At 46.9% G+C, this 16868-nt stretch overlaps 1 protein-coding gene across 5 annotated transcripts in view; it reads left to right on the forward strand.

Annotated features, from left to right (window-relative positions):
• CEP112 (centrosomal protein 112) overlaps positions 1–16868 on the forward strand; it is a 257461-nt gene that overhangs the window by 4210 nt on the left and 236383 nt on the right. For 4 of the 5 annotated variants that reach the window (XM_064150629.1, XM_064150624.1, XM_064150625.1 and 1 more), the window contains exons 3-6: positions 829–1019; positions 2524–2690; positions 12222–12318; positions 13015–13089. In XM_064150629.1, the coding sequence (XP_064006699.1) occupies positions 829–1019; positions 2524–2690; positions 12222–12318; positions 13015–13089 (530 nt within the window). The remainder of the gene's footprint in view (positions 1–828; positions 1020–2523; positions 2691–12221; positions 12319–13014; positions 13090–16868) is intronic. The other variant, XM_064150626.1, reaches the window with a different exon arrangement.

Here is a 16868-nt window from a genome sequence, read left to right on the forward strand (position 1 = left end):
ATGACAGAAGGTGATCAAAGATAGATCAAAGATCACCTTCTGTCATTCTGTGCTCCGCAACCTCTCTGGGCAACCTGTGCCAGTGTCTCACCACCCTCACTGCAAAGAGCCCTTTCCTAACATCCAGTTTCAATCTCCCCTCTGCCAGTTTAGACCTATTCCCCCTTGTGCTGTCATTACAAGACCTTGTTAATAGTCCCTCCCCAGCCTTCCTGTAGGCCACTTCAGATACTGGAAGGCCACTCCAAGGTCTTCTGGGAGCCTTCTCTTCTCTAGGCTGCAGAGCCCCAACTCTCTCAGCCTGTCCTCTTAGCAGAGCTGCTGCAGCCCTCTGAGCATCTCTGTGGCCTCCTCTGGACTGGGTCCAACAGTTCCATGTTCTACAACTACCTGAAGGGAGGTCATTGCCAGGTAAGGGTTGGTATCTTCTCCAGGCAACCAGCAAAAGAACAAGAGGACACAGTCTCAAGTTGTGTCATGGGTGGTCTAGGCTGGATGTTAGGAGGAAGTTCAGAGAAAGTGATGAGGATGGGAGTGTGGTGAAGTCACTGTCCCTGGAGGTGTTCAGGAAAAGCCTGGATGAGGCACTTGGTGCCATGGTCTAGTTGATTGGACAGGGCTGAGTGATAAGTTGGACTGGCTGAGCTTGGAGGTCTCTTCCAACCTGGCTGAGGTTCCAGAACTGCCCATAACATGTAAAACAACATAGATATAATAACATATTCTATATTATAACATACTAATTATGTTTTTGTCAATCTAATGATGAGAGCAAATTGGTTATTTGCTCTGAAACCACCTAGTGATTATCTATATCTATCCTTTTAGAAAGAGAAAGATGTGCACTGTGGATTAAAAAACTCTGTGAACCCTCAGGAGCAGGCACAGGAACAGTGGGAAGGAAGAATCGGAACCTCTATGCCAAGCTTCTGCTCCACATGCTAAAGCAGGGTCTGCTGGAAGGGCCTTTCACACGTAAACCAGAACCAGGAATACTGAAAACTTTGCCTTCATACATGGTGGGTGTAACTTCTTCATCAGACAAACTCACTCTGGAGATCCTGAATCTTTGAAGTCTTTGATTTGGCAAAATGTGGTAAACAGTGTGGAATTGCTCGAGTGGAATTGCCTGTGGTAAATGCAGGCATTTGTGTTGCAGGTCTTGTAACTGGTGTTGGGAAATTTGCTCTGTGCAAAACCTTTCAGGAGGTTTGTTTCCTCTTTGATATGCAGGTTCTAAGAAGGCTTTGTGTTCAGAAGGAACACAAAGATGTTTTTTATCTCTTTAAAAAAGATGGGGAGGGGGGAAAAAGACACTCTTGAGGTTATATTTTTGCCTTAATTAGCAGATAGGTCTTGTGAAAGGGAAAAAAGCCATGCTTAAATGAGGTGACCTCAGCAGTCTGAGGTGAATTATAGTAGTTTCTCAAGGGAAAAATTACAGTGCATGGGTTCATAGAATCAGTCAGGGTTGGAAGGGACCACGGGGATCATCTAGTTCCAACCCCCCCTGCCATAGGCAGGGACACCCTACCCTAGAGGAGGCTGGCCACAGCCTCAGCCAGCCTGACCTTAAACATCTCCAGGGATGGAGCCTTAACCACCTCCCTGGGCAACCCATTCCAGCCTCTCACCACTCTCATGCTCAACAATTTCCTCCTCACCTCCACCCTAAACCTACCCATCTCCAGCTCTGCTCCATTCTCCCCAGTCCTGTCACTCCCTGATATCCTGAAAAGTCCTTCCCCAGCTTTTTTGGAGGCCCCCTTCAGATATTGAAAGGCCAGAAGAAGGTCCCCTGGGAGCCTCCTCTTCTCCAGACAGGCATAGCTACTGTTAAGCTTGTTCACATTGTTAAGCTTGTTCACATAGGTATTTCTGAAGACCTGAGTCACAGAATGTTAGGGGTTGAAAGGGACCTAGAAAGATGGAATCCAACTCCCCCTCCCCCCCCACCAGAGTGTGAATGTATTGTCTCAATCACTGGCATCAGCTGTAGTGAGCTAACAGCCCTAATTTATGCTACAATTTCCCTTTCTGAAAGAAGTGCTGAAAAACATTTACACCAAAATGTTGACACCATTGCCTCTTGGGGAGTGACAGGACCAGGGGGAATAGAGCAAAGCTGGAGATGGGTAGGTTCAGGCTGGATGTGAGGAAGAAGTTGTTGAGAATGAGAGTGGTGAGAGGCTGGAATGGGTTGCCCAGGGAGGTGGTTGAGGCCCCATGGCTGGAGGTGTTTCAGGCCAGGCTGGCTGAGGCTGTGTGAAGCCTGCTCTAGGGTAGGGTGTCCCTGGGCATGGCAGGGGGGTTGGAACAGGCTGATCCTTGTGGTGCCTTCCAACCCTGACTGATTGTATGACTCTGTGATTGGGAAGCTAATGTTTGCACACCTCCCTGACTTCACTGGGAGAAGAGTTTTTTACTCTGTAGTTATTCCTGCCAAGACCAACACCAGCAGTGTGAAGAATGTATTTGTGTAACTGTATTCTGGTGTTGATTTTGCATTTGTTTTAATTACAGTCAATTTATTTTGATGAGCCAAATTCAACAAGAGTTCGGAGTAGCAGCCCAGACTGCTTACCTGACTGGGTAATGGGAGAGCTGGGGAACAGTGAATCTAAGCTTGAGGAGTCATGGAAGGCATCTTCTAAAGAGGGATCATCAGTTGCAACAGTGCTCACCTATGGGTAAGGTTTCTCTGCTTTATTCAGCATTTGGTTGGCATGTAGCAGATGTTTGAGTTGATAAGCTCTGTTTCAGTTGGTATGCATGAATGTAGTACACTCTTATGGATTCATCTTGCCTGTAGTGTTTGTGTTTTAATGACACATAATTTAGTGGTGACTTTTATACTTCTGTATTGCTGCATTCTTCTGTTACATCTTCTTCTCTAAGTGTTCTTCATGTCCCATAGCTGTGTCCTCTTTCCCCTTCTCTCTTTCTCCCTCCTGTTTCAGTTACAGACACTTTGCATGGAAAACCGAGGGACCTCAAAGATCATCTATTCCAACCTCCACACCATGGGCAGGGACACCTCTCAATTAGACTGAGCTGCTTCATTCACCCTGGCCTTGAACACCCCCAGGGAGTAGGCAGCCAGACCCTCCCTGGGCAACCCATTCCTGAGTCTCACCACTGTTTACTGAAGAACTTCTTCCCAAGATCCAGTCCAAACCTACTCCTTCTCAGCTTCAAACCATTCTCCCTTGTGCTATTGCTAAACACTCTGTGAAAAGTCCCTCTGCAGCTTTCCTGTAGGATCCCTTCAGCTATTGGCAGGCATCTCTAAGGTGTCTCTGGAGTCTTCTCCAGGCTGAACACCCCAGCTCCCTCAGCCTCCTCATAGCAGAGGTGTCGCAGCCCTTGGATCATCTTTGTGGTCCTCCTCTGGACTCACTCCAACAGTTCTGTGTCCTTCTTGTGCTGGGGACATCAGAACTGGATTTAATAGTCAAGGCAGAGAAAGAGGAGGCTGAAAGGAGACCTCATGGCTGGCTATAGCTACCTGAAAGGAGGTTGTGGAGAGGTTTGTCTCCTCTCATGGGTCATTAGTTACAGTACTGCTTACAAAGGTGGGTGGGAGAATGTCTTCAGGTGGGAAGAAGTTGAATTGAGATTAGACATTAAGAAAAGAATTTTTGCCATGAAGGTGATGAAGCCCTGGAACAGGTTGCCCAGACAAGTAGTCATGGCTTCAACTCTGTTCTAAGCCAGGCTGGATGGGCCCTTGAGAGCCCATTTGAGAAATTGAGCAGCAACTGGGGAGAGGAATTGGACTGTCTCTTGCACTAAGAGCCTGTTGGCTAAAACAAAAATAGCCATGGTCCACTTTTTTGCACCACTCTTCATATTAACCATCTCTGTAGACTTGGTGATGTACTCTGTAGACTTCAAAAGTAGGTAATAACTCTTGCTCTGACATTCCAAATACCAAATAAACTGGTAACCCAGGTTATGGCTTTCAGCCTTGAGATATTAATAGAATCACCTTGGTTCTCATCAATATTCTGGTGGCAAAGCAGAATGGTCACAAAGTAGGGGAAGAATTCATACTAAAATGACTTAAGTGAGGAGAGAGGAGGAAACACACACAGATGTGGAGAGGTGGTAAGAAGAAGTGATGTGGTAACAGACTGTGCAGATGCAGAGGGCTCTCAGGCCAGGTTTTGAGTCCCCCTTGCTGTCCCCTTTGAGTTCTTTTCCAGTCCTGCTTTCAACATGCTTCAGAACTGGAAAGTGATGTTAACTAATGGAGCTGAGGTGGATTAATCTTCACTATTCCTATGGAGCTTAAAGGAAAAGGAAGCTGCAGTAAACAAGTGACAAAATGTCTAATACTAAAGAAAGTTTTAGTCTGAAGCCATACTGCTGGAAGGAGATTTTAGATGAAATCATTTGTAATGGCTTTTTTTGTCCTGTAGAGTTAGAAACACAAAGAAGCATGCAGCTGGTGGATTTCAAGGGTGTTCTGTCATTGCTCACAGGTTTTTTTAGAGGAAACAGAATGGTGGCTCCCTGAAGATAAACAAGTTCTGCTGTTCTGTGAGGAGGGAAGGAAAGTTAGAGGCGTACAAAGGAAAAAGGGCTTTGATCCATCTCTTTGTGAGGGCATTAGCTCTCCTTTAACACTTATCTCTTTGTCTTCTGTTTCATCGTGGCTTCATCAATAGCAGGATTTCTTTGTATGTCCCACAAGCTTTGTGAAGCCTGCATTACAGAAGCTAGACTGGACCAGCTGCACTTGTTACAGCTCAGAAGGCTACAAATCAGAGCTGCTGCCTGTAGGATACTCTACTGTGCTGTTCTGTTCTCCTGCATGGGGAGGATTGTTTGCAGTGACTCCATCCTTACCTGAACAATCCCTTTCTGAGTTTGATGCAAAATGTTTTGATTTATATCATGCTGTCTACTACAAATACAGAAGCTTTGGTGGTGTCTAGCACCCCCTATGCCTAGATCCTGCATATTTGCTATTAGGATAAGGTACAATTATCAGCTGTATGGCAGAATCCTGCTTATCTGTAGCTGCACCTTGGAGGTGGTGGAGTCGCTGTCCCTGGAGGTGTTGAAGCAAAGCCTGAATGGGGCACTTAGTGCCATGGTCTGATTGATTGGCCAGCGCTGGGTGCTAGGTTGGAGTGACTGAGCTTGGAGCTCTCTTTCAACCTGCTTGATTCTATGATTCTATGAAAATGTTCAGTGCTGATTATTGAATATCAGGGGCTGGGAGAGACCCTGAAAGATCATCCAGTCCAACCCCCGCTGCCAGAGCAGGATCATTTACACCAGATCATTCAGTCCAACCCCTCTCTGCAGCAAGCAGGGGTGTCCTCAACTACATCAGATTGCCCAGAGCCCTGTCATAGAATGCTCTGGGTTGAAAGGAACCTCCAAAGGTCCTCTAGTTATAGAATCATAGAATGGTTTAGCTTGGAAGGGACCTCAAAGATGTGCCATGCTCTGATTGATTGGACAGGGCTGGGTGCTAGGTTGGACTGGCTGAGCTTGGAGGTCTCTTCCAACCGGCTTGATTCTATGATTTTATGATCTTTTTGTAGGCTGCAAGAGCCACTGGGCTTAAGCTGCATCCTTAGTTCCAATCAGCTGTGTCCAGAGCTGTTTACAGAGCAGCTAAAAGGACAAAATGTATCAGATTACTAAGACTTAGAAATACATCCCTGCAGTACTGAAGGTCTTCCAGGCTGGTCAGTTGGATGTTGTGGACAATCACAAGATTCCCACACTATAGGACAGGAAAAAAAAAGCCTAAGTAAATTTCAGTTTAATCTGTATTTTGTTCTTAAGTATTTACTTTCTGCCTCTTTTTACTTATGCAGTGCAACTTTGCACTGCTTACCAAGGTCTGTGTTCCTCTTCTGTGTGGCTGCATGGCAGTCACGGATGGAATTGCCTCTTGTCTGCTCAGTCTGAAGCCCACTTCATGTTTCAATTGAAATCCTTGGTGAAAAAAAGCACTCAGAGGTAAAGCATGAATATTATTCAAAACTCAGTGGGCTCTGTAAGAGAAAAACTAAGTTGTTTGCTCTGTTCCTGGGTGAAACTCCTGGTTTGCTTTCATTGCATTATAAATAGGCTCATAGGTTTTGTTTCAGAAGCTTAATGTTGGGTTGGGGTATTTTTTCATATGTTCATGGTTGTCATTAGCTGTTCTTTTGATTTCTTAGGCACACTTCTTCAGCCTAGAGAAGACTCTAGGGTGACCTTACAGCTGTCTTCTAAAAGCTGAAGGGATCCTCATCCTTTAGGTTGGACTGGATGATCTTGGAGGTCTCTTCCAACCTGGTTGATTCTATGATTCTGTGATTCTAGGAAGGCTGCAGAGGGACTTTTCAGAGGGATATCCAGAGACAGGACAAGAGAGAGTGGTATAGAGATGAGGGAGAGTGGATCTTTTGAAGATGTTCTTTAGTAGGAGGGTGGTGAGACTCTGGAATAAGCTGCTCAGGGAGGTTGTGGATGCCTCTTCCCTGGGGGTGTTCAAAGCCAGGTTGGATGAGGCCTCAACCATCTCAGTCTAGCTGAGAAGTGATCCTGCCCCATCTTGAATACTGTGTTCAGTTTTGAGCTCCCCAGTTGAGGAGGGACAGGGATCTGCTGGAGAGGGTCCAGCGAAGGGCTACAAGGATGGTGAGGGGACAGGAGGGCATGGCTTATGAGGAGAGGCTGAGGGACCTGGGGCTGCTTAGTCTGGAGAAGAGAAGACTGAGAGGGGATTTGATCAATGTGTATAACTATCTGAAGGCTGTCAGGAGAGGGGGACAGGCTCTGCTCACTGCTCCCTGGGATAGGACAAGAAGCAATGGATGGAAGCTACAGCACAGGAGGTTCCACCTCAACACAAGGGGAAACTTCTTTGCTGTAAGGGTCCCAGAGCCCTGGCACAGGCTGCCCAGAGAGGCTGTGGAGTCTCCTTCCCTGAAGCCTTTCAAGGCCTGTCTGGATGTGTTGCTGTGTGAGCTGAGCTAGACTGCATGGTCCTGCTGTGGCAGGGGGGTTGGACTGGATGATCTCTTTGGGTCCTTTCCAACCCGTAACATCCTGTGAGCTGTGGTCTCTAAGATTCCTTCCAACCCAAGCTGTTCTGTGATTCTCTATGTCACAATGTCCTGCATTTTCATCTCTCATTTGGACAGACAACACTACAACAAAGACACTGAGGTGCTGGAGTGGGTCCAGAGAAGGGCCATAAAGCTGGTGAAGGGTCTAGAGCACAAGCCCTGGGAGGAGTGAAACTTTATTTTACCTACTTTTTCTGTCTTGTGGGGCTGTAGCAATGCCTGCATGGGTGATCAACAGGTGCATCTGGTGAGTTCTGGGGAGTTCTGTGTTGACTGCTACTACATGCCAGGAGAAACAAGCAAATGTGATGGAATAAATGAGTGGTTTAATGAAATCTGGCAATGAAACGTAGCTGCATAGGCATCCCTCTGCTAGTGTGCACACAGGGCTGCATCTGAGGAAATCTGGATTTGTGTTGGCAGTTAGAAGTGTTGATAACTGTGGAGTTTACATAAATTCATGCTCATTGCAATGAGAAACATGTTAAATGTGTGAGCTAGGCAGGACTAAATGCTTCAGCTGTTAGGTTTTGCAGAAATAGCTTCGTCGATAGTTCTTTAGATGTCTGCATTGAGGTGTTGGCTGTAGTTAATGTACAGATCTTGTCTGTCTTTGTCCTTAAGAGTTTTGAGGGAAGTGAAGATGTCAGGACTGGAGCCTCTGGATGTGTCCAGAGAAGGGCGACAAAGCTGGGGAAGGGCATGGAACACAAACCCTATGAGGAGAGGCTGAGGGAGCTGGGGGTGTGCAGCCTGCAGAAGAGGAGGCTCAGGGCAGAGCTCATTGCTGTCTACAACTACCTGAAGGGAGGTTGTAGCCAGGTAGGGGGTGGCCTCTTCTCCCAGCCAACCAGCAACAGAAGAAGGGGACACAGTCTCAAGTTGTGCCAGGGCAGGTTCAGGCTGGATGTTGTTAGGAAGTTGTTGTCAGAGAGAGTGATTGGCATTGGAATGGGCTGCCCAGGGAGGTGGTGGAGGCACCGTCCCTGGGGGTCTTCAGGAGAAGACTGGATGAGTCACTTAGTGCCATGGTCCGGTTGACTGGCTAGGGCTGGGTGCTAGGTTGGCCTGGATGATCTTGGAGGTCTCTTCCAACCTGGTTGATTCTATGATTCTGTGATTTCTGGGCCCTGCAGTGGGCAGAGAGCGCCAGCAGATGGCGACCTTGTCACGTTCCACTCGCATCTTAGGAGCCCTCTGCCCTTAGCCCAGCGCTGCCTGCAGCTGGCTGCGGATTCTGCATTCCAGCCACAGCTCCCGAGTTCTTCCAGATAGACGACAACATTTTCTCAGGGCAAAAGAGATAAGTGAGAAATGTTTGAGTAATGTTTTGATGTTTGTTTATCTCAAGATTCCCTCCTTGAAAAGAAGCAAACAAACGGAGAAGGTCTTTTGGTAGTTATTTTTATCTTGCACTACACATCCTGCTGGGTATGAAGATTTTGGCTTTTCTGTAAGAAGTTGTTTGTCTGGCTAAACAAAAAAGAGACAGACCAGCCTGACTTGCAAACTGGGCTGCCAATGACTAAGGGCAAGCCAGCTGGTGCTAGAAAGGTGCATCTTCAGTTTCAAACATGAGAAGAATTAGTTTGAAGAATGTGTAGTTTGGTGTGAACAGAAACTTGGTCTGTTTTACCCTAGAGCCCTGGACCAGGCTGCCCAGAGAGACTGTGCAGTCTCCTGCTCTGGAGACCTTCAAACTGCACCTGGGTGTGTTCCTGTGTGACCTGCCCTAGGTGATCCTGCTCTGGTAGGGGGGTTGGAATGGATGAGCTTTTGAGGTCCCTTCCAACATTCTGTGATTCTGTGAATATTTATTATTTATTTGTCTCTTAATAGCATCACTTCTGTTTTCCCCCATTTTAAACAACTTGACCTTTATTGAATTGTTAGGTCTCCCAAATATTGTTCATAGAGTCATAGAATCAACCAGGTTGGAAGAGACCTCCAAGATCATCCAGTCCAACCTAGCACCCAGCCCTGGCCAAGCAACTTGACCATGGCACTAAGTGCCTCATCCAGGCTTGGCTTCAACACCTCCAGGGACAGTGACTCCACCACCTCCCTGGGCAGCCCATTCCAATGCCAATCACTCTCTCTGTGAAGAACTTCCTCCTAACATCCAGTTCCTGACCCAGCACAGAGTGAATCTGTCCAAGCCATGAGCTGCCAGCTTGGCTAGGAGCTTGTTGTGACAGACTGTGTCAAAGGCTTTGCTGAAATCCAGGTAGACTCCATCCACAGCCTGCCCCACATTCACCAGGCAGGTAACCAGGTTGGAAGAGACCTCCAAGCTCATCCAGTCCAACCTAGCACCCAGCTCTATCCATTCAACTAGACCAAGGCAATAAATGCCTCATCCACTCTTTTCTTGGGGCATGTTGAGAAGAGAGGACTGATGAAAGAGCAGGTTTGCTGACAAGCAGAGGTTTGTCTCCTTTGAATGGAAGATAATTTTGTGTCAAATGAAATCCTGGTGAGCAATGCAAGAACTGTATCATTGAAAGAATTGTATTATTCTCTTTCTTTTGATCTATTTTACCTCTAAGACCTTGCCATGGTCTAGTTGACTGGCTAGGGCTGGGTGCTGGGTTGGACTGGGTGATCTTGGAGGTCTCTTCCAACCTGCTTGATTCTATGATTCCATTTACTGCTTTCAATATGTTACTTTGCATCCCTCCAAGCCATTATGGGTGCTGGAAGGGATGATATCCTCCCAATTGTTCTGTTGGGATGATAGCTGGGACAGTGTGCCTGGTGAAAACTTTGGTCAGTGTTTTTCTTCCTAGAAGTGAGTGGTTTACGTTGTGCATCCAACAGATGTCTTTCTGTTCATAAACACTTAATTTCTCCCAGTGCCTTTTTGGCATGACTTACTGTCTCATTTGCTGCTGGATGGAAAGAATTGCAAGCATTCGAATGGTCTGACTGCATTGCAAGCCACAATAGCTTGTCACAAGAAGGTGAGTTGGACCAACAGGAGATTCTGATTACTTTAATAGGTGTGGGTTTGACACTGGAGGACGTGCTGAAGGGTGTTTCACTACTGGTTTGGATCTAGTTTTACACTACTGTTTGGATCAGGCAGTGACAGGACTGGGGGAAATGGAGCAAAGCTGGAGATGGGTAGGTTCAGGCTGGAGGTGAGGAGGAGGTTGTTGAGTGTGAGAGTGGTGAGAGGCTGGAATGGGTTGCCCAGGGAGGTGGTTGAGGCCCCATGGCTGGAGGTGTTTCAGGTCAGGCTGGCTGAGGCTGTGGCAGCCTGCTCTAGGGTAGGGTGTCCCTGGGCATGACAGGGAGGTGGGAACTGGCTGCTCCTTGTGGTCCCTTCCAGCCCTGACTGATTCTATGATCTTTTGCTATAACAACCTATCTAATAAGTTCCTAGAACCTATAGGTTTTTTCCCAGGCTGTTTTTTCCTTTCCCTCTTCTGCAGCTGAGAGAAATCAGTTGCCTAAGTGCATGAGTGAAGCCTATCTTCAGCGAAGCCTATCTTCAGTGAAGCTTAACGTGAGAGAAAATGTCCTCAGGTTGTGCCAGGATGGGGTTTAGGTTGAGGAGTTTTCTTCTCTGAAAGTGTGGTTAAACCCTGGAGCAGGCTGCCCAGGGAAGTGGTGGAGTCATCATCTCAGGAAGTGTTCAAAGCTGTGTAGATGTGAAGCTGAGGGCCGTGGTTTAACGGTGACCTGGCAGTGCTGGGTTAGTGGTTGGATTTGATGATCTTGGACATCTCTGCCAACCTTAGTGATTCTTTGATTCTGTTCTGTGATCTGCTGTTCCTAATCTCCTTTTGTTCAAGTATTTTGTGTCTGACAAAAGCTTCTCCTTGTCCACTTTTTTCTCTGTACTGTTCACACTGTACTCCTGTGAGTCTTTCTTTACCACCACCCCCCATCCCCTCCTCTCCTACATAAACCACAGCAGAAAGCAAGTGCAACCATTACAACCTTCTGCCTTGTTTCTTTGACACATTACCCTCCACCCTGCACTTTCATGTCCCTGCTTTCTGCTGAGCTGTGCATGCAGTTCTTGACCTTCTCTCAGGTTTGTATGGTACATGATGATAGACCTTGATCTGGTTTTTTGATCTTAAGTGCTCTCCCCTATGGTGAGGCTAACCATCACTTTAATTCACTTTTCTCCTCTGAGCTGCTGGACTTTATCCCATGCTGGCTCATCTGCTTAGCAAGTTTGTCTCAGCTAGCTTGGATTTATTCTAACATCTAAGGAGCTTTTGGGTCATGCAGTAACAGATGCAAAGAACACCTTGAAATACTCTGTGATCTACACAATATTTCTGGTGGGTTTGTTGGTGTTAGAGGTTTTTGTTTTATTTATTGGAATTCTTAAGGCTTTTGTTCATCTTGAACCTGCCTTTAGTAACAAATGTTCTTTATTCTGCTATTCTTCATCTTTACATCCTGATAATTATCTTCTCTTGTATAGTTAAATGGTTTTATTATCAGCCTGTTATGAGGACAGGCTACAAGAGTTGGGGCTCTTCAACCTGGAGAAGAGGAGGCTTCAAGGAGACCTTGGAGTGGCCTTCCAGTATCTGAAGGAGGCCTGCAGAAAGGCTGGGGAGGGACTATTGAGAAGGTCTTGTAATGACAGGAAATGGGGCAATGGGTTTAAAGTGGCAGAGGGGAGACTGAAACTGGATGTTAGGAAAGGGTTCTTTGCAGTGAGGTTGGTGAGACACTGGCACAGGTTGTTCAGGGAGGTTGTGATTCTGTACTCCACAACCTCCCTGGAGGTGTTCAAGGCCAGGCTGGCTGAGGCTTTGAGTGACCTGTTCTAGTGGGAGGTGTCCCTGCCTAAGGCAGGGGGTTGGAACTGGATGAGTTTTGAGGTCCTTCCCAACCTAAACCATTCTGTGCTGAAGGGTGTTTCACTACTGTTTTGGATCTAGTTTTTCACTACTGTTTGGATCAGGTAGTGACAGGACTGGGGGGAATGGAGCAAAGATGGAGCTGGGGAGGTTCAGACTGGACATGAGGAGAAAGCTGTTGAGCATGAGAGTGGTGAGAGCCTGGAATGGGTTGCCCTGGAGAGGTGCATTCTATGATTAAGAACCTTTGTCTGCCACAAGTTGCTGAAAGTGAATTCTTCTTTCTGCTTCCTCCTTTGGTTAACAGGGAAAGATTCAAGTACTCTGAAAAGGCAGCAGTAAGATCACATTCTAGGAGTCCTGCTCACCAGGCAGATGAAGACAGCCTAGCCACACCACTCTCTGTAAGATGCTTCTCCTTTCTGTCATAAATACTACTCTAGTTTCATCAAACTGGTTTTGTAGATCATCATAAAGCTGTTATTTTTAACTGCTTCAAGTCATGATCCCTGTATACAAGTGCAGAAATTGGGGAAGGAGTGAGAGAAAGGATTAAAGCTCATCAAAATCTGCCCTCTGCAAGTGCAGGGGAAAAGAATTTCTTTGCAGGATGCTCTCAATTCATCCTCATGGTTGACCTCTGTTTAATGCAGTGTTTAATGCCTGCTGCATTGTTTTCCCTGGGCTTGGCAAAGTGGCTGCAGTGACATCACCTTGTATTTTGCAATAGTAGATTAAAGAAAGCTGCATGGATGTCTTTGGCTCTGCTCAATGATGGTTGACCTCTAAAAGAGTGAATTTTGGACAGTTAGTTTAATCAGACTTTCCACAGCTAGCATTATGGCTGATGGAAGGACACTGAACAGACTTCATGGAGAACCCTTGGGGTCCAAAATATTCCATGGCATCTCTGTTTGCAAGGGGTTCAACCTAAAATTCCTTCTGACAAATGAGTTCTCAACAAATGTGCTTTGTCCCTTTGTCAATGTGTTCTGTGTCCTTGTAGTGTCCAATCTGTGTGGCTGTCTCAGGTGGTTCCTTCATCACAGCCAGAGCACCTATCACAGCTCCCCTAATCTTTTGACTCTCTTGTATTCCAGGACCATCACCATACACAGCCCACCTCTTTGGATGACAGTGACTTTGAAGCACGGCTAAACAGTTGGAATCTTGGGGTAAGGCAGAGTGCCTTTGCTTTTTTCTTGACTTGAAATGAAAACTCTTGAGTGGTGTAGCCTGCATTGACAAAACGTTGGGTAGGAATCAATAATTTAGAAACATAGAATGGTTTAGGTTGGAAGGGACCTCAAAGATCATCCAGTTCCGACCCCCTGCCATAGGCAGGGACAGCTCCCACTAGAACAGGGTGCTCAAGGCCTCATCCAAACTGGCCTTGAACACCTCCAGGCAGGTTGTGAAGCACAGAGTGACAGAAGGTGATCAAAGATAGATCACAGATCACCTTCTGTCATTCTGTGCTCCACAACCTTCCTGGGCAACCTGTGCCAGTGTCTCACCACCCTCACTGCAAAGAGCCCTTTCCTAACATCAGTTTGAATCTCCCCTCTGCCAGTTTAAACCCATTGCCCCTTGTCCTGTCATTACAAGACCTTCTCAATAGTCCCTTCCCAGCCTTCCTGTAGTCCCCTTCAGATACTAGAAGGCCACTCCAAGGTCTTCTGGAAGCCTTCTCTTCTCCAGGCTGCAGAGCCCCAACTCTTGTAGCCTGTCCTCATAGCAGCGCTGCTGCAGCCCTGAGCATCTTTGTGGCTGCCTCTGGAGTCACTCCAACAGTTCCACATCCTTCTTGTGTTGGGGGTTCCAGAACTGTACACAGGACTCCAGGTGGGGTCTGAGGACAGCAGAGTGAAAAAAAATGATTTAGAAATGCATTTCTGTGCAACCTGTGCTAGGTTCTATGCTCCTGCTCTGGCAGGGTAGTTGGACTTGATCTGTGAAGGTCTTTTCCAACCCCTAACATCCTGTGATCCTGTGAATTGGTGAAGCTTGGAAAGGTTCACAGTGAATACATGACATCTGGAGGAGAAAATAGGAGGAATACCTAATATTTTAGCAGTAAGAATCCTGTTTTATTTAATGTAGTTAGTGATAAGTCAGACAAAAATAGTAATAATACCTGCTGGTCATAACTAAGTGTTTTACTCCAGCAGAAATTCAGACTGCTTCTTGCTACTTTAATAATGCTATTATGACTTTAGAAGAGTTACAGTATCCCAGTATCACCAAGGTTGGAAGACACCTCATAGATCATCAAGTCCAACCCTTTACCACAGAGCTCAAGGCCAGACCATGGCACCAAGTGCCACGTCCAGTCCTGCCTTGAACAGCTCCAGGGACGGCGACTCCACCACCTCCCCGGGCAGCCCATTCCAGTGTCCAATGACTCTCTCAGGGAAGAACTTTCTCCTCACCTCCAGCCTAAATTTCCCCTGGCGCAGCCTGAGGCTGTGTCCTCTTGTTCTGGTGCTGGCCACCTGAGAAAAGAGAGCAACCTCCTCCTGGCCACAACCACCCCTCAGGTAGTTGTAGACAGCAATGAGGTCTCCCCTGAGCCTCCTCTTCTCCAGGCTAACCAATCCCAGCTCCCTCAGCCTCTCCTCGTAGGGCTGTGCTCAAGGCCTCTCCCCAGCCTCGTCGCCCTTCTCTGGACACGCTCAAGCATCTCAATGTCCCTCCTAAACTGGAGAGCCCAGAACTGAACACAGTACTCAAGGTGTGGTCTAACCAGTGCAGAGTACAGGGGCAGAATGACCTCCCTGCTCCTGCTGACCACACCATTCCTGATGCAGGCCAGGATGGCACTGGCTGTCTTGGCCACCTGGGCACACTGCTGGCTCATGTTCAGGCGGGTATCAATCAGCACCCCCAGATCCCTCTCTGTCTGGCTGCTCTCCAGCCACTCCGACCCCAGCCTGTATCTCTGCATGGGGTTGTTGTGGCCAAAGTGCAGCACCCTGCACTTGGAGCTATTGAAGCCATCCCCTTGGCCTCTGCCCATCTGTCCAGGTGGTCAAGGTCCCGCTGCAGAGCCCTTCTGCCCTCCAACCCAGTCACATCTGCCCCCAGCTTGTTGTCATCTGCAAACTTGAAAGTTGAAAGACAGGATTGTCTTCCTGTATTTCATTTAAGGAATACAGAGTTTCCAAGCCATAGCTCTGGCCAGCATTTTCTTCCTTTTGGAAGTGCCAAAAAAATATGAATCTGGGTGCATGTTATTGTTCCTTGCAGCTTCTTGTCTCTTATAGAGTAATACAAGAACAATTTCTGGCACTTGCAGGCTTAGCTGAACGAATTTTTGTCAGGAGCTGTAGTTTTGTGCCCCTCCAGAAAGCTTTGCAGTTTGGGAAAGCACTACACAGGTGTCTGAAAGAAATGTGCAAGCAGCCACTTGCAGATTTGGGATGTTTGGGCTGAGTAAATACCTGGATCCTAGGAACAAGCAGTTGTAATACCTGCAGCTTTTAAAGCTGCTTCAAGGAGGGGAAACTTGCTCCTGGCCATTATACAAATTGTTCCAATTGGTGCTGACAAAGAATCTCTTTTGTGTGCAGCGTTTTGGGATGGGTGTTGAGCTGCCTGCTTGCTTATCTCTTTCATTCTATTTGTTTTGTATCTCTTTTTTTGTCTAATTGAAATTCCAGTTTGCAGTCGTGTTGTGTTGATAATGGATGGTTATTAAGCTATGATGATCCTCCACTGATAGGGGAGCTCACTTGGATAATAACTTGGCTACTGTGACACATAAATCAGTTTTTTCAAGTCTCCTCTCCAGGGATGATAATTAAACAAGTCACTGGTGAGAGACTTTGATTGCCTGATAAGACTTGTTGGGAATTACCTGACAAGGAGGATTCAAGGTTGTAAAAGGGAGGTCTGTAAGTGGTTGCTGTTGAACAGTGATTCCCTGCTATGGGTCACTGCTTCCACAGAGTTCTTGAAGGGTCAGGAGTTTTTAAGTAGAGTTTCAGACTTAAAGAAGACTCTGTAGTTACTGAAGATTTGAAACAACCGAGCTTATTACATGATGGCAGCACTTCAGAAGCTGCAAGCTTTGAGTGTGAGTGCTGCTGGTAAGCATTGCCACTGCCATAGGAGCATTGAGTTAGAATCACAGAATCACAGAATCAAGCAGGTTGAAAGTGACCTCCAAGCTCAGCCAGGCCAACCTAGCACCCAGCCCTGTCCAGTCAACCAGACCATGGCACTAAGTAACTCATCCAGGCTTTGCTTCAACACCTCCAGGGACAATGACTCCACCACCTCCCTGGGCAGCCCATTCCAATGCCAATCACTCTCTCTGACAACAACTTCCTCCTAGCATCCAGCCTGAACCTGCCCTGCCACAGCTTGAGACTGTGTCATAGAATCATAGAATCAACCAGGTTGGAAGAGACCTCCAAGATCATCTTATTTTGTTGCTGCTTGCCTGGCAGAAGAGTCCAACCCCACCTGGCTACAGCCTCCCTTCAGGTAGCTGCAGACAGCAATGAGCTCTGCCCTGAGCTTCCTCTGCTGCAGGCTGCACACCCCCAGCTCCCTCAGCCTCTCCTCACAGGGCTCTGCTCCAGGCCCCTCCCCAGTCTTACTGCCCTTCTCTCAACACCTTCCAGCACCTCAACATCTCTCTTGAATTGAGGAGCGCTGAACTGGACACAGCACTCAAGCTTAACAGACTGCAAGAGGCTTCAGATATTTGTTTTTGCATTTGCATACTAATTTTAGCATTAGTATTTTCTACCTTAGAAGCAAACCCCTTGCATTAGTTGAATCTTGTTGCCTCTCCCGAGTTATCAAAGCACTTTTCCCTTCCCTTGCAGCATCCGTGGTTATCTCTAGCAAACATTTCATTGTTCAAGCTCTTTAGATGGTAGTTGTGCCTGTGTGAAATGAGTTCTGTTTGTATTTTCCTTTTCAAACAAAAGTTGTTTTGCTT

Source organism: Pogoniulus pusillus, chromosome 11 (genome assembly GCF_015220805.1).
Source record: "Pogoniulus pusillus isolate bPogPus1 chromosome 11, bPogPus1.pri, whole genome shotgun sequence".
NCBI lineage: Eukaryota > Metazoa > Chordata > Aves > Piciformes > Lybiidae > Pogoniulus > Pogoniulus pusillus.